This window comes from Pongo abelii, chromosome 20 (genome assembly GCF_028885655.2).
Source record: "Pongo abelii isolate AG06213 chromosome 20, NHGRI_mPonAbe1-v2.0_pri, whole genome shotgun sequence".
NCBI classification, from domain to species: domain Eukaryota; kingdom Metazoa; phylum Chordata; class Mammalia; order Primates; family Hominidae; genus Pongo; species Pongo abelii.
Genome location: NC_072005.2, coordinates 60,331,453 through 60,353,769, shown reverse-complemented (window position 1 = coordinate 60,353,769; position 22,317 = coordinate 60,331,453). Strand labels below are relative to the sequence as shown.

Here is a 22,317-nt window from a genome sequence, read left to right as displayed (position 1 = left end):
CCTGCCTCCTGCACGCTGAGCACGGAGCACAATGCCTAGCTTTTTAAGGCGCACAAATAAATTGCCGGTAATGAATGAATGATGAGGCCCTTTCTGTGCCTCGTTCGTGTCCTCTGCTCCAGCGCCTTCTTATGTACCAGTGCCTGGTACACAGTAGGTGCTTAATAAGCCCTTGTGGAATAATGAATGAAAAAAATGAATGAATGCCCGCGTCCAACCCTTCTTTCTGCCTTTCTGCATCCCTTCGCTGTGTCTCTTTATATAGGGCATATATATAGTTTGTGGGTGTAACTATGTGTTCGTGTATTATGGGCCCCTCTCCAGGAGTTGGGCTGGGCTGGGAGTCCCTCCCTCCCCTCCCCCCGCCCCACCCCCCATGCACACAGCAAAACATGAAAAAGAAAACATCTCGAAACTGCAAAAAACACCATGGCCCTCCCCCCTCCCCATAGATCTCCCAAAAAAATAAAACACGACGCTCCCTCACAGCGGCCCCCTCCCTCCCCTGCCCCCTCCCTCAGGGTCCCTGCTTCGGAGGGGGAGGGGGGCGGGGAGGGTGGGCGTGGGGCGGGCCCAGCAGTCTCCAGCGCGCTCACGGGGGAAAGCGGGGGCGCCCCCGACCCCGGCAGCCTCGATGCACGCGCGCCCGCGCACGCGCCCCGGACACGCCCCTCGGCTCCCCCGCCGCGCCCCTACACAGGCGTGGTTTTCCTGTTGAGCGTGTTGGTGTTGGAGGCGGCGGCCTCCTTGGCCAGGGTCCCGGGGGCGGGCGCAGAGGGCGCGGGTGGCGCGGGCGCGGGCGCGGCGGGCGGCCCGGTGACCGTGACCGTGACGCCGCCGCCCGCCTCCTTGGGGAAGGCGTTGTGCAGCGTGAGGAAGCCGGACGCCACCCCGCGGTCCCGCTCGGCACCCGCCCCGCCGCCGCCTCCTCCGCCGCCGCCCCCGGCGCCCCCGGCCGCGCCGCCGAACGCCCCCACGGCGCCGCCGCCGCCGCCGCCGGCCCCCGCCAGCCCCGCGGCCACGCTGCCCTTGGAGGGGTCGCGGCTGAGCGTGTACATGGAGATGTCCGTGGAGGCAAAGCCCGGGCCCCCGGGGCCGCCGGGAGACGCGTCCCGCGACGGCGACGGCTCGCTGGAGCGGGAGCTAGAGCGGGAGCGGCGGCGGTAGCGGAAGCGGTAACTGGGCAGACGGAGGATGGCCGAGGGGCCGCTCCCGCCACTGCCGCCCGCGCCCCCGCCGGCCTTGAGCAGGTCCGAGCGAGACTGGCAGTGCGCCTCGCGGCTGCGCTCGATGTAGATGTTGACGGCCAGCACGCCTATCACCTCGGCCAGGATGAACGACAGCCCGCCGAAGTAGAAGGACCAGCCGTACGAGTAGTGGTTTTTCTTCTCCTCGTCCCGCTTCGGGCCCGGCTCGCCCGCGTTGGCCGAGATGTACACGATCACGCCGATGATGTTGCTCAGGCCTGGGCGGGGACGGTCAGACGGGAGCCTCGAGGCCACCCCCGGCCCCGCCCCCGCCCCCGGCCCCGACCCCTGCCCGCCTGCGCCAGCGGGCCCAGGCGCCACCCCCAGGCGGTCTAGGCCCCATCCGGAGTGGTCTAGACCCCCGTCCTGGATCTGGCTGACCCAAGTCCTTCCAGAAGTGAACACAACTCCCCGCCCGATGCTCTAGGCGCTTCCCTGCTGGTCTAAGCTCCAACCCAGAGGGCTCGGGCCCACTCTTAGCTAGCCCAGACCTCACCTCTGCTGGTCGAATCCAACCCCGGCTGATCTAAACTCCATCCCCCAGGTGGTGTAGGGCCGCCAATGATCCAGACTGCATCATGCGTGGTCCTGGCCCAGGCAGGCTCAAGCACCCCCTCAGATGGTCTAAACTCCACCCCCAGGTGGTCCAGGCCCTGCCCTGAATGGTCCAGACACGGCCCTGGATGGTCCAGGTCCTGCCCCCAGATAGCCCACGGCCCACCTCTGCTGGTCTAACGCAGCCCTGGCTGGTCTAAACTCCACCCCAGGTGATCTAGGACCCCACCCCCACCCCCCATTGATCTAAACTCCACCCCCAGGTGGTCTAGGACCCCAAATGGTCCAGACAACACCCTAGATGGTCCTGGCCCTGGCTGGTTCAAGTCCCATCTCAAATGGTCTAAACTCCACCCCCCGGTGGTCCAGGCCCTGCCCTAAATGGACAAGACAAGGCCCTGGATGGTCCAGGTCCTGCCCCCGATAACCCAAGCCCCACCTCTGCTGGTCTAACCCAGCCCTGGCTGGTCTAAACTCGGCCCTACGTGGTCTAAGACCCACCCCCAAATGGTCTGGGCTGCTCCACATGGCATAAATCTCACTCCTCTAGCTAAGGTCCCACCTCTGCTGGTCTAAACCCCACCCTGGCTGGTGGTAACCACCCCAAGCGGTCCAGGCCCCACCCCTAGGTAGCCTAAGCCCCACTCCCAGCGAGTCCAGGCCCTGCCCTCACTGGTCTAAAACCCACCTTTGATGAGATGAGTTTCCAGGCCCTGTCCTAGTTAGTCTACCTCCACCCTTAACGTTATAAACCTGGGTTTTTCCCAAGCCTCGTCCCTCTGCTCCTTTGAACTCTGTTAATGATGTCATCCTGCTGTGATCAGGCCCCGCCTATCACTTATCTAATCTCTCTTCATATAATTCCTGCCGGAGTATCCATTCTAGGCCCTCCCCTGCCGGTCAAAAATTTGCCTTTAATAAAGCAGGCCCCGCCTTCTACTCTAGGCCCCACCTCCAGCTACCAAACCCCGCCCCGTGCGGATCTTGGCCAGGGTCCTCCCCGGTCTCAGGTCCCGCTACTCCGGCCTTTCAGATCCTCCAAGCCCCACCCCTTGCAGATCTAGACCCATCCCCAAAGCACACCCTGCTCTTCAAATATGCAAAGCCCTCCTTCTTCTCTGTATTCTATTCCTCCAAAAAAGTTCTGCCCCTGGAATTTCCCAATGCTACTCATACGGGGTAGAAAGGGGGCCTTACCCCTTAATTACGTGCCTCTTAAGTGTTCCAGTCCTAGCTCTCTGCTCGTTTAGGCCCTAGCTCTTGAGACGGCCAATCCCAGGTACTGACTGGCTTTGGTCGGCCTCTTGCTTCAATCAGCCAGGTTGACTCTCTGTGCCCTTAAGGACATAACCCCTCCCCCTTTGGCTTTTCCAGGCATCGCCCCGTCTCTTCTAGCCTCTCCTTCTCCAAATGGCAACGTTCAAGGGCCGATTCAGTCTCCCTGACCCAGCCCCTTTAGTTTCCACTTCCTGGCCCTGGAAGGTTTCCCAGGACCAGCCCCTCTTGGATCCACCAAGTTCTCCAAAGGCCCGCCCCTTAAAGCAGGCTCCTCATCGGCGCTCAGATCACTTTCTACCTCTCCTGGGCCCGCCCTCCAAGGCCCAGCCCCGCCTCTCTATCCTCAAGAGCCCAGTTGTGTCTCAAGGTCCCACCCCCTACCCAGCTCCTCCCCTTCCGTCTCCAGGACGGCAGGCTTAGGATCCTAAGCGCCCGGCGTCTTACGCGCCAGACACCTGTCTGTGTTGGTTTACTCCTCCGAAGGCGACGCGAGAATTACATCCACCTTACCCAGCGGGTGGCGATGGAGCTTGGGGACCGCCTAGGAAGGCTCCAGGCCCCCGGGGGTGCTCGGGGCAAGGTGGCTTTGCAGACACACACACGCGCACATGCACTCGCGCGCGCGCGCGCACACACACACACACGTGCGCGCGCAGGTGGGCCGCCCCGGTCACCCCCTCCCTCTGCCTCTCACCTGCTGCCACGAACAGGATCCCTGCGCCCAGAATGATGTTCCTCTTGGATTTGTAGACGCGGGAGGCCGCCACGCACACACCCCCGAGCAGCAGCAGGATGGCGCTAAGGATGGGGAAGATGCTGGAGGCCCGGACAACTCCTGCGGGGGAGGAAGGAAAGGAAAAGGAGGGAGAGCGAGGGCGGTCAGACGCGGCCGCCTGCGCCCCCTTCCCGGCCCCCCATCTCGCGGCGCCTCCCGCCAGTTCTGTGATTCTCTCTCTCCGGCTGTGTTCTGGTTTATTCTACTGTTGCCTCATTCTCTCTCCTGTTTTTAAAATTTCTCTGTTTCTCGGTCTGATTTGCTCTCTTTTTCTTTGTCCTTTTCTTTCTTCTTCGGACTATTTTTCTCTCTCCTGGAATATCTTTCCCCCTCTTTATCGAAATCACTGTGCCTGTTTTTCTCCCAACTTCTCCATGGATCTTCTCCCTTTCTCTTTCTCGTCCCTTCCTTCCTCTCGTCTGCGAATTTCTTTCTCCATATCCCGCAAATCACTTACTACCTCTCTCCACACCCCCTCCCATTTTCTGCCTCGCTTCACCTATCTGGGTTTCTCTCTCTCTACATTCCTTCCTCCCTCCTCCTCCTCCCTTTTCTGCCAGGCTGAATCTACTTCTGAGTTTCTCTTCCCTTCTTCTCCTCACGCCCCCACCCCACCCCGTTTTATTGCTGGCTTCATATATCTTTCTGGGTCTGTCTCCCCTCTCTCCTCTTATCTGCTTGGCCTCGTATGTCTTCATAGGTCCCCCCCCCACCCCGCTTTTTCTGCCTGGCCTCATCTGTCTTCCTAGCCACCCCCCACCCCCAACTTTTTCCGTCTGGCTTCACCTATCTTCCTAGGCCTCTCCCCTCTTTTTTTTCCTGCCTGGCCTCATCTGTCTTCCTAGGTCTTTCCCCACCCCACCCCGCCCCTTTTTTCGCCTGGCCTCCTCTGTCTTCCTGGGTCTCTCTCCCCTCCTTTTCTCCCTGGTTTCTTCAATCTTCCAGGTTTCTCTTCTCTCCACTCCCTTCCTCTCCCTTCCTCCTTCCCTCCTCCCTACCCCCTTTAGGCCTGACTTCATCTATCTGAGTCTCTCTCTTTCTCCCTCGTTTCCTCCCTCCTTTCTTCCTCTTATCTCTCTCCCCCCCCCGCCCCCCCCGCCCTCCTTCTCTCTTTCTCTGCAGTCCTTCCTTTCCACCCACCCCTAAAACCCCAGGCAACCAGATTTTGCGATTTCGGAACCAGGCTGAGGCCGCAGCCAATCATCATTTAGGATTTGCCGCGTTCTCGGGGTAGCTACCAATGGCAACACAGGCTTTCCCAGCCGGCTCCCAGGAGTGGCCCGTCACCGCCGCAGATTGCCCCACAGCCCTGGGGCGCGGTGGCCAATCCCAGTCCGGGATTCCACAACCAGTCACGGCGCAGAGTCGCCGCGAGGGCCAAAGAGAGCAAAGCGGCCAATTAGCGCCCAGGATCCTCCCTCAGCCCGCCCCAAGGTGAGAGGAGGGGGCGGGAGCGAGATCAGTCAGCCAATCGGGGACCAGAGGATCTCACTATCTGGACTCGGATTGGCTGGGAGGCAAACCTCGGCGTGTCGATCCAAGTGCCGGAGTCCCAGTGCCTTCTCCCGGCGCCCACCCCGACGCCCTCCAGGCCCCGCGATTTGACCCGCTCCCCACGTCTGTCCCGGACCCCCACGTACGGAGTAGATACTCCGCGCTGTCGTGGTCGTAGTCCGTGTCCTCCGGGAAATGATTGATCTTCACGCAGACGCCTCTTTTCAACCCTGGAGGAGCGGGGAGGGCAGTGGTGGGGGCGGATACTTCAGGGTTGGGGGCGGGGCAACCCCACTGACAACCGACCCTTCCCTTCCCCAAACCCCATCTCTCTCTGGGCTGCTTGGGAGACCGCAAGTCCTGGCTCCTGAGCCCGACTCGTGATATGGGACAAACTTTCAACTTCAACCGCCTGTTAAAGAAAAGAAGAAAAGCAAGGAAAAAAACCCAAAGTCTAACATCCTTCCAGCACTCACTGCAAGGCCACAGGACCTTGGTCCTGGAAGCTGCGCTAAGTTGCTCCAGCACTCTGGACTTCCGGCTCCCACCTCTGTAAGAAAGAAGGTGTTGTTGGCTTCTATAATAGCGAGGCGCTTTCCACCTCTCAATTGGTTGAAAAGTCTGGAAATGCGTGAGAAAAAAAACAAGGAAAGTGATGCGGAAGCCGATGGGGACTACATTTCCCATGAGACCTCGTGAAGTCTGGAGTCCAGTTGTGAGAAGAGCAGCCGCAGTGGATCATGGGAGTTGTAGTCTCCAGTCCTGTGGGGGTGGAGGGGAGAGAGAGGTTCCAGTCTCTTTCTGCAGGGAACCTGGAACCTTCTGGAGAGAGATGGAGTAGTTGAAGCAAGCAGAGGTGTGTGAGGGGTGGAGTATGCCTCTAGGGGTCATGCAGCCTCATCTCCTTCCCCTCCTAAGATGCTCATCCTCAGCTATTTTCTCATCCTTGGGAACAGTTAATGTTTTACTACTTCTAGCATATAGCTGGAGAAAAAAATTAAAAATATAAATATAAATAATGTAGTTTCCTCAACTGCCCAGTTCTGTCCAGTTCTGCAGGCCTCTGCCCATGCTGTGGAACATTCCAGCTCACATTCTTTGCTGATGTAGTACTTTACCTGCAGCAGGTAACTCAGGAGGCACCTTCTTGAGGAGGCTTTCCCTAGACACACACAGACACACATGCACACTCATTCCTCCCACCGAACTTGGGTCAGTTTCCTGCTCTGAGGTGCCCCGTAGGACATGCATTAGTTGGTAGATGATCTTCTTCGTCCTCGGTAAGCTGAGAGTTCCTGGAGGGGGTAGGGGGTGGGAGTCTGATTCCTCTGTGTGTCCCAGCATTTCTTGGCAGTAGGCCTGGCACACGGGACACCTCAAGAAATAAGGGTTGAGGCCGGACACGGTGGCTCACACCTGTAATCTCTGCACTTTGGGAGGCCAAGGTGGGTGGATCACTTGAGGTCGGGAGTTCAAGACCAGCCTGACCAACATGGTGAAACCCTATCTCTACTAAAAATACAAAAATTAGCTGGGCATGGTGGCGGGTGCCTGTAATCCCAGCTACTCGGGAGGCTGAGGCAGGAGAATCGCTTGAACCCAGGAGGTGGAGGTTGCAGTGAGCCAAGGCCACACCATTATACTCCAGCCTGGATGACAAAGCAAGACTCCATCTCAAAAGAAAAAAAAAAAGAGAGAAAGAAATGAGAGTTGAATGAAGAATGAATGAATGAATGAATGAATGAATATAAGCATAGCAGAAGGTGAGATCAGAGGCAGACCATGACCAGCAAAGGAAAGTAGGGGAAAGAATAGGGATAAAGGAGGAACTGGGAAGAATTAATATAAGGGAGTGAGTAATACTGCCAAGAGCTAATGTGCGTTCGGTGCTTCCTAGGTGGGCCAACTCATTTGATGCTCCCAAGAGTCCTATGAAATAGATTATGTGGTTTGTGTCCTGTGGCGGCCAAATGTTAGGTATTGGAACGTCTCCATTTTTTTTATTTTTTATATTTTTTGAGACAGGGTCTCCCTCTGTTGCCCAAGTTTGGAGTGCAGTGGCACAATCTCGGCTCACTGCAACCTCCACCTCCTGGGCTCAAGTGATCCTCCTGCCTCAGCCTCCTGAGTAGCTGGGACTACAGGCTTGCACCACCATGCCCAGCTAAATCTTGCATTTTTGTAGAGATAGGGTTTCCCCATTTTGCCCACTTTGCCCAGGCTGGTCTTGAACTCCTGACTTCAAGTGATCCGCCCGCCTCAGCCTCCAAAACTGCTGGCACTACAGGCGTGAGCCACTGCGCTGGCCTCCACCACTTCCTTATTCTGTGTCCTTGCTGGTGTTACATAGGCCAACTTGCTTCAGTTTCCCCACCTATAAAATGCAGAAAACAGGACCTACCTCATGGGACTGATATGAGGGATTGGGTCTAGGTGGAGATTTAGCACTTTTGCCTTGAACACAATTAAGTGCTCAGTTGATAGCAGCTGATATATGGCACCCATTACCCAAACGTGAAAACTGAGGCACAGAAAGGGGTCATCATTTCACAGCTGAGGGTGGCAACAAAACGCAAACACACATCATGAATGTGAGCATCTGGGCTGTTCAACACTGTATTACCAGCATCTAGAACAGTGCCTAGTGCATACTGAGTGCTTAATAAGTATTTTTAATGAAAGAATGATTGAATGGGCCAGGTGTGGTGGCTCACATCTGTAATCGTAGCAATTTGGGAGACCAAGATGGGTGGATCACCTGAGGTCAGGAGTTCGAGACCAGCCTGGCCAACATGGTAAAACCCCATCACTACTAAAAATACAAAAGTTAGCTGGGTGTGGTGGCATACGCTTGTAGTCCCAGCTACTTGGGAGGCTGAGGCAGGTGAATTGCTTGAATCTGGGAAGCGGAGGTTGCAGCAAGCCGAGATCACGCCACTGCACTCCAGCCTGGGCAAGAGAGCGAGACTCAGTCTCAAAAAAGAAAAAAAAAGAATGATTGAATGGGTCCACAAGCACATGAAAAGATGCTCAATTTCACTAATCATTGGGGAAATGCAATCAAAACCACAGTGAGATACCATCTCATATTCGTTAGTATGGCTACTATTAAAAATAAATAAAATAGGCAGGGCGCATTAGTTCACGCCTGTAATCCCAGCACTTTGGGAGGCTGAGGTGGGTGGATCACAAGGTCAAGAGATCGAGACCATCCTGGCCAACATAGTGAAACCCCGTCTCTACTAAAAACACAAAAATTAGCTGGGCATGGTGGTGTGCACCTGTAGTCCCAGCTACTCGGGAGGCTGAGGCAGGAGAATCACTTGAACCCGGGAGGTGGAGGTTGCAGTGAGCCAAGATGGCACCACTGCACTCCAGCCTGGCAACAGAGCAAGCAAGATTCCATCTCTAAATAAATAAATTAAAAAAAAATAAAATAGGCTGGGTGCGGTAGCTCACGTCTGTAATCCCAGCACTTTGAGAGGCCTAGGTGGGTGGATCACATGGTCAAGAGATGGAGACCATCCTGGCCAACATGGTGAAACCCTGTCTCTACTGAAAATACAAAAATTAGCTGGGCGTGGTTGTGTGTGCCTATAGTCCCAGCTACTTGGGAGGCTGAGGCAGGAGAATCGCTTGAACCGAGGAGGTGGAGGTTGCAGTGAGCCGAGATCATGCCACTGCACTCCAGCCTGGGTGACAGAGAGAGACTCTGTCTCAAAAATAAATAAATTAAATAAATAAATAAATAAAATAACACGTGTTGTGAAGGATATGGAGAAATTGGAATCTTGTGCACTGTTGGTAGAAATATAAAATGGTGCAGTGACTATGGAAAATAGTGTCGAGGTTCCTCAAAAACTACAAATAGAATCATCATATGATCCAGCAATGCCAGTACTGGGGATAGACCCAAAAGAATTAAAAGCAGGGACTCAAATAGATATTCATACACTCGTGTTCATAGTAGCATTGTTCACAATAGCCAAAAAGTGGAAACACCCCAGTGCCCGTTGACAGATGAAAGGATAAACAACATGTGCTATGTACATACAAAGGAATATTATTCAGCCTTCAAAGGGAAGCGAATTATGATACATGCTATAAACATAGATAAACCTTGAAGACATTATACTCAGTGAAATAAGCCAGTAACAAAAAGACAAATACTGTGTCATTCCACTTATATGAAATTCCCGGAATAACCAAATTCATAGAGACAAAGTATCATGGTAGTTGCCAGGGCTGGAGGGTGGGGGGATGTGGAGTTATTTAACGGGTACTGAGTTTCTGTTTTGCAAGATGAAAAGAGTTCTGCAGATTGGTTGCACAACATGAGTGCACTTACCACTACTGAAATGCATACTTAAAAATGATGAAGATGGTAAATTTATGTTATGTATAATTTACTACAATTATCAAAATGAATGAATGAATGAATGTGCGAATGAGTGAATGAATATACAACTCCCACGTACAAACTCTTACCCATCAGCACCTCCACCATGGTGTAGTAGGTGAGATGACAAGCTCAATGTCCCTCCTTTCTTTTTTTTTTTTTTTTTTTTTTTTGAGATGGAGTCTCACTCTGTCGCCCAGGCTGGAGTGCAATGGCTCGATCTCGGCTCACTGCAATTTCCACCTCCTGGGTTCAAGCCATTGTCTTGCCTCAGCTCCTGAGTAGCTGGGATTACAGGCGTGTGCCACCATGCCCAGCTAATTTTTGTTTTTTTAGTAGAGACGGGGTTTCACTTTTTTAGCCAGGATGGTCTCGATCTCCTGACCTCAGGTGATCCTCCTGCCTCGGCCTTCCAAAGTGCTGGGAGTACAGGGGTAAGCCACCTTCTCCAGCTTTTATTTATTTATTTTTTTTAAGAGATAGAGTCTCACTCTGTTGCCCAGGCTGGAGTGCAGTGGCACAATCTTGACTCACTGCAAACTCCCCCTTCCAGGTTCAAATGATTCTCCTGCCTCAGCCTCCCAAGTACCTGGGATCACGGGCACCTGCCACCACACCTGGCTAATTTTCATATGTTTAGTAGAGATGGGATTTCACCATGTTGGCCAGGCTGGTCTCAAACTCCTGGCCTCAGGTGATCCACCCACGTCAGCCTCCCAAAGTGCTAGGATTATAGGCATGAGCCACTGCGCCCTGCCTGGTCCCTCCTTTCTTGAATGGGATCATAGTAATTCTCTCAAAACATTCGTGATAATTAAATGAGACCGAGCATGTAAACCACATGGCACACCAAATTGCTGAACAGGTTAGTGGTGACAGTAATAATAACTAGCTCTGACTGAGCACTAACCGTGCACCAGGTACTGCTCCAAGCATTTGACAGCTGGTTAATAACTTGCTCAGTCCCTAGGACAAACCCTCGGAGGTAGGCAGCGACAGCATCCTTGCTTTACAAATGAGGAAACGGAGGCATAGGGAGCTGCAGAAGTTGCCCAAAGCCCCACTGGGGGTGAGTGATGGGAAGAGGTTCCTTCCAGCACAGCTCGGTTTGGGAGGTTGGCATATTTAAGACAGTAGAGTCTGGTGGCTGTGGGGGTTATTGATCGTGGGCTCTGGAATCCAACTCTCTGGACACACATCCCAACGCACCACTTCCCAGCTGCGTGGTTTTGGAACCGGACCGTCCCTGAGCCTCTGCTCTCTCATTGGGAAATTGAGAATGGTAATGTGACTTTAGAGGGCTTCAGTGAAATTTCAATGAAAGTTAGGCACAGAAGGCCAGGCGTGGTGGCTCACGCCTGTAATCCCAGCACTTTGGGAGGCCAAAGTGGGTGGATCACCTGAGGTCAGGAGTTCGAGACCAGCCTGGCCAACGTGGTGAAACGCTGTCTCTTCTAAAAATACAAAAATTAGCCAGGCATGGTGGCAGGTGCCTATAATCCCAACTACTTGGGAGGCTGAGACAGGAGAATTGCTTGAACCCAGGAGGCGGAGGTGTCAGTGAGCAGAGATGACACCATTGCACTCCAGCCTGGGCGACAAGAGCGAAACTCTGTCTCAAAAAAAAAAAAAAAAAAGAAAAGAAGAAAAGAAAGAAAAAAGAAAGAAAGGCACAGAAGACCAGGCGCAGTGGCTCACAGCTGTAATCCCAGCACTTTGTGAGGCTGAGGTGGGCAGATCACCCGAGGTCAGGAGTTCAAGACCATCCTGGCCAACATGGTGAAACCCCGTCTCTACTAAAAAATACAAAAAGTAGCCCGGCATGGTGATGGGTGCCTGTAATCCCAGCTACTCAGGAGGCTGAGGCAGGAGAATCACTTGAACCCAGGCAGTGGAGTTTGCAGTGAGCCAATATCACGCCAGTGCACTCCAGCCTGGGGGACAGAGCGAGACTCCGTCTGAAAAAGAAGGAAGTTAGGCACAGAATTCACAGTAGTTATGCTTAATGCCACCGATCAAGCTATGAGTTTTTCTTGTGCATGGATCGTGATGTTGTGACCCTGAGTCTCCTCCCAGGGGCTGCCTAGTGCAGACCCAGGCATGCGAGGGTTAAGGGGCAGCTTTCTTGCAGTGCGGACACGTGGAGAACTGGGATCCAACCCGCTCTGCCCCTCACATGCTGGGTGGTCCAGGCTGAGCCACTTCCCCTTTCTGGCCATCAGATTCCTGCTAATAATACATTCCCCTGGCAAAATGGTGAGGGCTCAATGAGATAATAAGCCGGGCAAAGTGCTAGCAAAGGGGCTTTGTATGGTCGGCACTAATAAATAGGGCTGTGGGCCCAGACTCTTGAGTCCTGAGAGAAGACCTGGGGGTGTGGCTGAAATCCCTGAGGAGGGGGCACAAGCTGGCCTGTCCCATGCAGATGCCTCCAGCTCCCAACACTTGAAACGTGGCAATGGAGAGGTTCTGTGAGGGTAAAATATGTACTGGGTTTCAGGCTCAGGATGGGGAAAAAAGAGAGAGAGAGTGTGTGTATAATATTTCATTAATAATTTTTATATTGATTACATGTTCAAGTGATAATATCTTGGCTATGCTGGGTACCTGTTCCTTTTTATTTATTTTAATGTAGCTACTAGAAAAATTTTAATTTTTTTTTTGAGACAGGGCCTCGCTCTGTGGCCCAGGCTGGAGTGCAGTGGCACAATCTCGGCTCACTGCAAGCTCCACCTCATGAATTCAAGCAATTCTCCTGACTCAGCCTCCCGAGTAGCTAGAATTACAGTTGCCCACCACCGCACCTGGCTAAATTTTGATTTTTTTAGTAGAGATGGGGTTTCACCATGTTGGCCAGGCTGGTCTCGAACTCCTGACCTCAGGTGATCCGCCCGCCTCGGCCTCCCAAAGTGCTGGGATTACAGGTGTGAGCCACCGTGCCCAGCATAAAAATTTTAACTATATAGGGTCACCCATGTTATATTTCTTTTTTTTTTTTTTTTTTTTTTTTGAGATAGGGTCTTGCTCTATCACCTAGGCTGGAGTGCAGTGGCACAATCACAGCTCACTGCAGCCTTAACCTCCTGGGCTCAAGCAATCCTTCTACCTCAACCTCCTTAGTAGTGGGGACTACAGGCGTGTATCACCATGCCCAACTAATTTTTAATTTTTTACACAGGCGGGGTCTCCCTATGTTGCCCAGGTTGGTCTTGAACTCCTGGACTCAAGCAATCCTCTCACCTCAGCCTCCCAAAATGCTGGGATTATAGGGGTGAGCCACAGGCCCATCCTTGTGTTATATTTCCTTTTTCTTTCTCACTCCGGAATCTCACTCTGTTGCCCAGGCTGTAGTGCAGTGGCGCCATCTCAGCTCACAGCAACCTCCGCCTCCTGGGTTCAAGCGATTCTCCTGCCTCAGCCTCCCAAGTAGCTGAGACTACAAGCACCCACCACTACGTCCGACTAATTTTTGTATTTTTAGTAGAGACGGGGTTTCACCATATAGGCCAAGCTGGACTTGAACTCCTGACTTCAAGTGATCCGTCCACCTCAGCCTCCCAAAGTGCTGGGATTACAAGGCGTGAGCCACTGGCCCAGCCTCATGTTATATTTCCTTTTTCTTTCTCACTCTGGGATCTCACTCTGTCGCCCAGGCTGTAGTGCAGTGGCGCCATCCCAGCTCACAGCAACCTCCGCCTCCTGGGTTCAAGCGATTCTCCTGCCTCAGCCTCCCAAGTAGCTGGGACTACAAGCACCCACCACTACGCCCGACTAATTTTTGTATTTTTAGTAGAGACGGGGTTTCACCATATAGGCCAGGCTGGACTTGAACTCCTGACCTCAAGTGATCCATCCACCTCAGCCTCCCAAAGTGCTGGGATTACAAGGCGTGAGCCACTGGCCCCGCCTCGTGTTATATTTCTATTGGGAAGTGCTGGAACTCCTGGGTCATCAGAGTGGAGGGGATCAGGGCTTGGTCACATTGGAATTCCTAATAATAATAAGGAGAAGAACAGCCGAGCAACAACAAAATGCAACGCTATAATCTAGTTCTTCCTCTGTGCCTGCTAGTCTTTGAAATGCTTTACTCATATTAGCTCATTGAATCCCTCCCTGGCCCTGTGAGTTAGTGACTGTTAGGATTCTCATTTCCCCGATGATGGAATGGAGGCACAGCAAGGTTAAATATACAGCCAAGGTCACGATGCTGGACATGGCAAACAAAAGGTAAACCCAATCAGTCTTATTTCTCAGAGTTTGTTTCTTTTTCTTTTTCTTTAAGAGTAAAGTGGGGCGGGGCGTGGTGGCTCATGCCTGTAATCCCAGCACTTTGGGAGGCTGCAGCGGGCAGATCACTTGAGGTCAGGAGTTCAAGACCAGCCTGGCCAACATGGCGAAACCCTGTCTCTACTAAAAATACAAAAAATTAACCGGGTGTGGTGGCGCATGCCTGTAATCCCAGCTACTCAGGAGGCTGAGGCACGAGAATTGCTTGAACCCGGGAGGCAGAGGTTTCAGTGAGCCGAGATCGTGCCATTGCACTCCAGCCTGGGCAACAGAGCAAGACTCCATCTCAAAAAGAAATGAAAAAAAAAAAAAAAAGAGTAAAGTGGGCCAAGGCGGGCAGATCACTTGAGGTCAGGAGTTTGAGACCAGCCTGGCCAACATGGTGAAACCCCGTCTCTACTAAAAATACACAAATTAGCTGGGCATGATGGCAGACACCTGTAACCGCAGCTACTCGGGAGGCTGTGTCTCAAAAAAAAAAAAGAGAAAGTGAAAGCAAGTTTTTTTGTTTGTTTGTTTGTTTTATAAATTGAGACAGAGTCTTGCTCTGTCACCCAGGCTGGAGTACAGTGTCACGATCTCAGCTCACTGCAACTTCTGCCGCCTGGGTTCAAGCAATTCTCATGCCTCAGCCTCCCAATTTTTTTTTTTTTTGAGACAGAGTCTTGCTCTATTGCCCAGGCTGGAGTGCAGTGGCGCGATCTCGGCTCACTGCAAACTCCGTCTCCCAGGTTCATGCCATTCTCCTGCCTCAGCCTCCCAAGTAGCTGGGACTACAGGCGCCTGCCACCACGCCCGGCTAATTTTTTGTATTTTTAGTAGAGACGGGGTTTCACCATGTTAGCCAGGATGGTCTCGATCTCCTGACCTCGTGATCCACCCACCTCGGCCTCCCAAAGTGCTGGGATTACAGGCGTGAGCCACCGCGCCCTGCCAGCCTCCCGATTACCTGGGGTTACAGGTGCTTGCCACCACCCCCTGCTAATATTTTTGTATATTTAGTAGAGATGGGGTTTCACCATGTTGACCAGGCTGGTCTCGAACTCCTGGCTTCAGGTGATCCACCCGCCTCGGCTTCCCAAACTGCTGGGATTATAGGTGTGAGCCACTGCGCCCGGCTGAAAGCAAGTTCATTAAAGACAGTAAAGGAATAAAGAACGGCCGCTCCTTAGGCAGAGCAGCCTCCAAGCTTGTTTCAGTCATTACATTCTACTGCATCTCTCAGACACACTCCAAAGGGAGATGGAGATTGAGCCCAAGAGTTCCCAGGGGCACAGTGACTGCAGGAGGCAGTGACTCAGGGAGACCCAGTTTCTACACCCCAGAGCCCCGATGGGCTGAAAGCAAGTGGATTTGTTGCTTTGTTCTCCTAGAAAACCAAACACACCTGGATTCAAATCCAGATGCTGGGCCGGGCAGGGTGGCTCACACCTGTAATCCCAATATGTTGAGAGGCCGGGGGTGAGAGGATTGCTTGAGCCCGGGAGTTCTAGACCAGGCTGGGCAATGCGGTGAGACCCATCTCTAAAAAAAAAAGTAAACAAATCAGAAACAAAAACAAATCCAGACCCCACTGCATATTAACTGTGTGACCTTGGGCAACTCACTTCACCTCTCTGAGCCTTCACTTCTTCTTTTAGAATGGGAATAATGAAAGTACCGGCCGGGCGCGGTGGCTCACACCTGTAATCCCAGCACTTTGGGAGGCCAAGGCGGGCAGATCACCTGAGGCCGGAGTTTGAGATCAGCCTGGTCAACATGGTGAAACCCCATCTCTACTAAAAGTACAAAAATTAGCCGGGTGTGGTGGTGGGTACCTGTAATCCCAGCTACTCAGGAGGCTGAGGCGGGAGAATTGCTTGAACCTGGGAGGTGGAGTTTGCAGTGGGTTGAGATCGCGCCTCTGCACTCCAGCCTGGGAGACAGACCAAGAATCTGTCTCAAAAAAAATTAATAAAAATAAATAAATAAAGTACCTACTTTGCAGGGTTATTGTGCGCATCCAGTGACACATGAATGACAATTACAAGAACAACAGAGTCAGCCTTCATTCCTCCTCTCCTTGAAACACTAACTTCCTTTGGCTTCCAGGACATCCAAGGACCTGTTTTTCCCCAAACCTGTGGCCACTCCTTTCTCCACACCTTTGATGACTTCTCATCTCCTTCCCTTTTTTTTTTTTTTGTGAGATGGAGTCTCACTCTTTTGCCCAAGCTAGAGTGCAGTGGCACGATCTCAGCTCACTGCAACCTCCACCTCCAGGGTTAAAGGGATTCTCCTGCCTCAGCCTCCCAAGTAGCTGGGATTACAGGTACACGCCACCACGCCTGGCTAATTTTTATATTTTTAGTAGAGACAGGGTTTCACCACGTTGGTCAGGCTGGTCTCGAACTCCTGACCTCGTGATCCGCCTGTCTCAGCCTCCCAAAGTGCTGGAATTACAGGCGTGAGCCACCGTGCCTGGCCATCTCCCTCACATTTTAATAGTGGACTGGCCGAAGGCTTAAGCCTTCAATGACATTTTATCATTTGTTCTGGTCTCTTCTCTCTTTTTTTTTTTTTTTTTTTTTGAGATGGGGTCTTGCCCTGTCGCCCAGACTGGAGTGCAGTGGTACAATCATGTCTCACTTTAGCCTCGACTTCGTGGGTGTAAACAATCCTCCCACCTAAGCCTCCTGAGTAGCTGGGACCACAAGCACGCACCAGCACTTCCAGCTAATTTTTAAATTATTTGTAGAGACAAGGTCTCGCTATTTTCCCCAGGCTGGTCTCGAACTCCTGGGCTCAAGTGATCTTCCTGCCTTGGCCTCCCAAAGTGCTGGGATTATAGGTGTGAGCCACTGCACCCAGCTGTCTCTTCTCTAAGTGATTCCATCCATCTAATTCATCTATATGATGATGTCCCTCAAACTGATATCTCCAGCCCAGCCTCTGGCCTCCTATATCATATCTCTAACAACCTAAATCAGTGGTCAGCCAACTATGACTCACAGGCCAAATCCAGCTAAGAATGGGTTTTATGTGTTTTTAATGATTGAGAATATGTCAAAGAAGAAGATGATTTTGTGGCATGTGAAAATGACATGGAATTCAAAAAAAAATTTTTTTTTCTTAGAGTCTCTCTCTGTTGCCCAGGCTGGAGTGCCGTGACGCGATCTCGACTCACTGCATCCTCCGCTTCCTGGGTTCAAGCGATTCTCCTGCCTCAGCCTACCAAGTAGCTGGGACTACAGGCGTGTGCCACCACACCTGGCTAATTTTTGTATTTTTAGTGGAGATGAGTTTTCACCATGTTGGCCAGGCTGGTCTTGAACTCCTGACCTCAGGTGATTCGCCTGCTTTGGCCTCCCAAAGTGCTGGGATTACAGGTGTGAGCCACCGCGCCCGGTGAAATTCAGATTTTAGTGTCCATAAATGAGGTCTCATTGGAACACAGCCACACTCACTTACAGACTGTCTTGGTCGTTTTCACGAGTAGTTGTGATAGAGACTGCTCCACAAAGCCTGAAATCTTTACTATATGGCACTTTATAGGACCTTCACTGTGCTGACCTTTGTCCAGATGTTATCTGTTAATGGGCATCGTAAATTTAACATGCCCAAAACTGAGCCCATGATCCCTCTCCTTCATGATAAATTTGATAAGAGAAAATAAATAAAACAGCTGCTGTTTCATCTTATGAATGGCTCCCCTATTCTCAGGAGCTCAGGCCAAAGCCTTAGAGCGGTGATTCTCAACTCAGGGCGATTTTATCCCCCAGGAGACAGCTGACAATGTTTAGACACAATTTACAATTTTGGTTGTCACGACTGGGAAGGGCGCTGCTGGCATCCTAGTAGGAGAGATCAAGGCTGTTGCTCAGCATCCTACAATGCATAGGACGGCCCCTCCACACAGAATTATCCACCCCAAAATATCAACCATGCTGCGGTGGAAAAACCCTGCTTTGGAGACGCCCCTGGCTCTTCTCTCTCATATCCTACAACTGCTCCATCAGCAATTCCTGCCCACGGTAGCTCCAGAATATATTAAAAATTCTAACAACTTCCCAAACCCTGCTGCCCCCACCCTAGATGAGCCTCTTGTTGTCTCATTTGCCTTCCCCTTGGTCATTTGTTAACACAGCAGCAAGAAACATACTGCAAAAATGTAAGTCAGCTCATGTGACTCCTCTGCTCAAGAACCTTCAACGACTCCCATCTCCGAATCTAAAGCAAAGTGCTTTCTGGGATGTATAAGAAGCTGTGAGGCCGGGTGCAGTGGCTTACACCTGTAATCCCAACACATTGGGAGGCTGAGGCAGGAGGATTGCTTGAGCCCAGGAGTTTGAGACCAGCCTGGGCAATATAGTGAGACCCTGTGTCTACAAAAAATGGGGGCATGTGCCTGTAGTTCTAGCTATTTGGGAGGCTGAGGCAAGAGGACGGCTTGGGTTCAGGAGTTCAAGGCTGCAGTGAGCTATGGTCTTACCACTGCACGCCAGCCTGGGTGACAGAGCAAAACCCTGCCTAAAAACAAAAAAAGAAAAACAAAACAAACAAACAAAAAACACAGAACCTGGCCAGGCATGGTGGCTCACATCTGTAATCCCAGCACTTTGGGAGGCCTAGGTGGGCCAATCACTTGAGGTCAGAAGTTCGAGACCAGCCTGGCCAACATGGTAAAACCCTGTCTCCACTAAAAATACAAAAATTAGCCGGGCGTGGTGGCACACACCTGTGATTCCAGCTACTCGGGAGGCTGAGGTATGAGAATCGCTTGAACCCAGGAGGCCGAAGTTGTAGTAAGCCAAGATCACGCCACTGCACTACAGCTTGGGTGACAAAGCAAGACTCTGTTTCAATAAATCAATCAATCAATAAATAAAATAATAATTTTAAAAAAACAGAACCTGTGGGATGGGGACCCTGATACCCCTATGACTGCACCTCCTCCTACTACGTTCCCCCCCACCCACTCTGCCCCGGCCACGCTGACCTCACACTGGCTTGATCAACACACAGCCACACTCCCACCTCAGGGCCTGCTGTTCCTACAGTCTGAAGCACTTTCCTCCATCGCTTACTTCCTTCAGACCTGCGATCAAATGTCACCTGCTCGGGGAAGCTTTTCCTAGATTCCTTGTCTACTTCCCACGGGGATCCCTGACACCTCCCATCCCCTCCACCAACTCCTTGTCCTCCTTAGCACTCAGTTCTATCTAACACCCTAAAGGTTGACTTTACCTCCGTCATTATCTGTCTCTCCCTTAGAATATAAGATATATAACGACAGGAGGTTTTGTCTGTTTGTTTTCCACTGCTGCAGCCCCAGAATCCAGAACAATGCCTGGCACATAATATAAACTCAATAAAAATGGGACGTTGAATGAATGAATGAATGAATGACATCCCTACTAGATGCCACGTGCTGTCCTAGGGGTTCCATGATGGGAGCCCTGACACTTGGCTGTATGCCTGGTACTTGGTCAGACCAGTGAATGGACATGAACTCAAACTTCCACAGGAGAGGCAAATAACATCACGAGAGCTGTGGGAGGAATGGGAGGCGATACGGAGTGGATGGAGGTAACTGTGGGGAAATGGAGACCCCCCAGCTGCTGCTCAGATCCGGCCCATCGTGGTCAGGGTAGAACACAGGCTTGTGCTAGATCTTCCGCTAGCTCAGAAGAAGCCGGAAATCAGAACTACAATGGGAAGCCTCCCTATTTTTAACTGTTGGCAATGGATTCAGATTTTGCTTTCAGTTTTAAACACTTTGTACACTACACAGAGCGCATCTGCGAATCCCATCCATGGGATTCGAGTTCTGCTCTTGGCTCTGCCCCTTTCTCAGCTAGGTGACCTTGGGCAAGTGACTTCACTTCTCTGAGCCTCAGTTTACCCATCCCCAACAGGGAGGTGGTGCCCACCTCATAGGATTAAACGAGATAACGTTCCTGGCTTGTCGTGAACACTCAGCAAGACAGAGGAAGGGGCAGAGGAAATAGAGGGGGATGAAAAAGAGAAGCAAGAGATTTCAATCTTTTGGCCGAAGGGGGCATCAGGATGGCCGGTTCCACTCCTTCACGTTGCAGACAAGGGCTGTGAGGCTGGGGTGCAGGAGGGAAGATAGTGGTCAAACAGCGGGGCAGACATGCAGCAGGACTGGCACCCAGGACTCCTGCTTCCCAGCCCCGCAGCTCCGTGATACTCAGGAAAGAAATGCTGATGCTAAGAGTGGGAGAGAGAAGGGGTTGGCGCAGCAGAGGGCAGGAGTCTTGGAGAAGTGGGGGAGTCGAGAGCCAGGGAGCCGAGCTAGGAGAGAAGCTGTGAGAGGGAGAACAGGACAGAGGAAAAGAACCAAGACGAAGATCCGAGGAGGTAGCAGGGGCAGGAGCGAGGAGCCTTAACGTGAAGGCATGAGGCATCGAGTCAGGAAGACGTCAAAGAAGGCATGAGTGGAGGAAGAGGAAGTGGAGCCCACTAAAGGAAAAAGGAGGAAAGGACCAGGATGGGAGGTTGGAGGGCATCCTGGTGGGAGAGACGTGGGAGGGGGCACTGATGGGAAGAGAAAGATGTACAGGAGGGGAAGCACAAGGCAGAAAAGAGAGAAAGTCATGAGTGAGGGCGAGTTAAGGCACGAAGTCTCAGGGGAGCAGCAGCCAAAGAGAAGGGGAAAGAGACAGAGACCGGAAGACTGGCCATGAAAGGGGGCAGGAGAGGCAGGGGACTTCAGAGGACTGGGGGGGGGGGGGAATGTCGGGAGAGAGAAGATGTCTTGGGGCACCAGGGAGAGGAAATGAAGGGGCAGGTGGAGCCGAGGAGCAGGGTCAAGATGAACTGAGGGGAAAGAGAGAGAAAGAGGCTGCTGGGTGCAGTGGCTCATGCCGGTCGTCCCAGCACTTTGGAGGCCGAGGCAGGAGGATCTCTTGAGCTCAGGAGCTCGAGACCAGCCTGGGCAACAGGAGACCTCATCTCTACAAATAATGAAAAAAAAATGAGCTGGGCACAGTGGCTCATGCCTGTGGTCCCAGCTACTCAGGAGGCAGAGGTGGGAGGATGGCTTGAGCCCAGGGGTTCGAGGCTGCAGTGAGCTGTGATTGTGCCACTGTACTCCAGCCTGGGCGACAGAGTGAGACCTTGTCAAAAAAAAAAAAAAAAAAAAAAAAAAAAAAAAAAAGGAGAAAAGGCACAGGGCAGAGTGGAAGAAATGAAACAGGAGGAGCCCCAGGTACTGGAGAGAGGGAAGACGCAGGGGTGTGATGGGGCAGCGCAGGAGACACGGACGAGGGAAAGATAGGATAAGGGGGTTCAGCGGAGAGGCAGAGGGGCTGCAGAGGGACCAGGCCGAGGAATTCCGCAGGGTGCCAGGACGCAGGGAAGAGTGGGAAGGAAGGGAGACGAGGTCAGGGGCGCGAGTGGGAAGGCGCAGAAGCCCCTCTGGCAGAGGAGGAGGGGTGCCCAAGGGGGCCCCAGGATCAGGGACAGGCAGCCCCGGGAGGCTCAGGGTCTCTCGGAGGGGAGCGGCGGGGGCTGCGGGGAGGGCCGCCCGCACCCTACCTTCCAGGCAGCAGATCCTCCAGAGGCCCGAGTGCGTGAGGCCGCCGGGGTCCTTCTTCTCCGAGGCGCCGCTGCCCCCGCGGTGGGGGGACCCTTCGTCGCCGCCGGCCGTGAGGTTGGTGGTGTTGCAGATGAGGGCGCGCGTGTAGAGCCAGTAGTCGGTGCTGATGGCGATGGTCATGAGGCCGAAGGCGGCGAAGGCGCCCACCGTCGTCAGCAGCACCTGCACCCCCTTCTCGCACCAGAGGCCCCGCTCTTCGTTCCAGCGCTTCAGCGACTCCAGTTTGACCACGGGCAGCCGGGGGGCCGTGGGCCACCACCGGGGCAGCGGGGGCGGGGCCGTGCCGGCGGCTGGGGAGGTCACAGCGCAGGCAGAAGCGGGGGGCCCGGGGCCGGCGGGGCTGGGGAGGGGGCGGCGAGGAGGAGGCTGCGATCGGGGAGGGGGTCAGAGCGCGGCCATGGTCGGCGGCTGGTGGAGGGCAAGGAGCGAGATCTCGCATTAGAGGAGAAGAAGGCACAGGTACCTCCCCCAGTCCCCGCGCCCCCCCCAAATCCCTGCCTCAGCTCCAGAAACTCCTTCCACTCGGGGCTCCACTGCTTCCCTTTTTCAAAATAATAATAATAATAATAATAATAATAAATAAATAAAATAAAATCTCTTTCCACTCTTGTCTTCTGCCCAAGAAAGTCATCCCACCGTCCCACTAACCCCACTCAGAGGAGTCCCCACACCGCGCACA

The 22,317-nt window shown here is 52.9% G+C and overlaps 1 protein-coding gene across 1 annotated transcript; it reads right to left on the bottom strand.

The window, feature by feature from the left end:
* Nucleotides 1-638: 638 nt before the first annotated feature.
* Nucleotides 639-22,016, bottom strand: CACNG8 (calcium voltage-gated channel auxiliary subunit gamma 8; the record flags this gene model as incomplete). The annotated part of the gene is made up of 4 exons (XM_024238171.3): nt 639-1,465; nt 3,775-3,915; nt 5,496-5,579; nt 21,578-22,016. Coding segments are annotated over 4 exons (1,437 nt in total), but the record flags the coding sequence as incomplete, so codon positions are not given.
* Between the last annotated feature and the right edge of the window lie 301 nt (nt 22,017-22,317).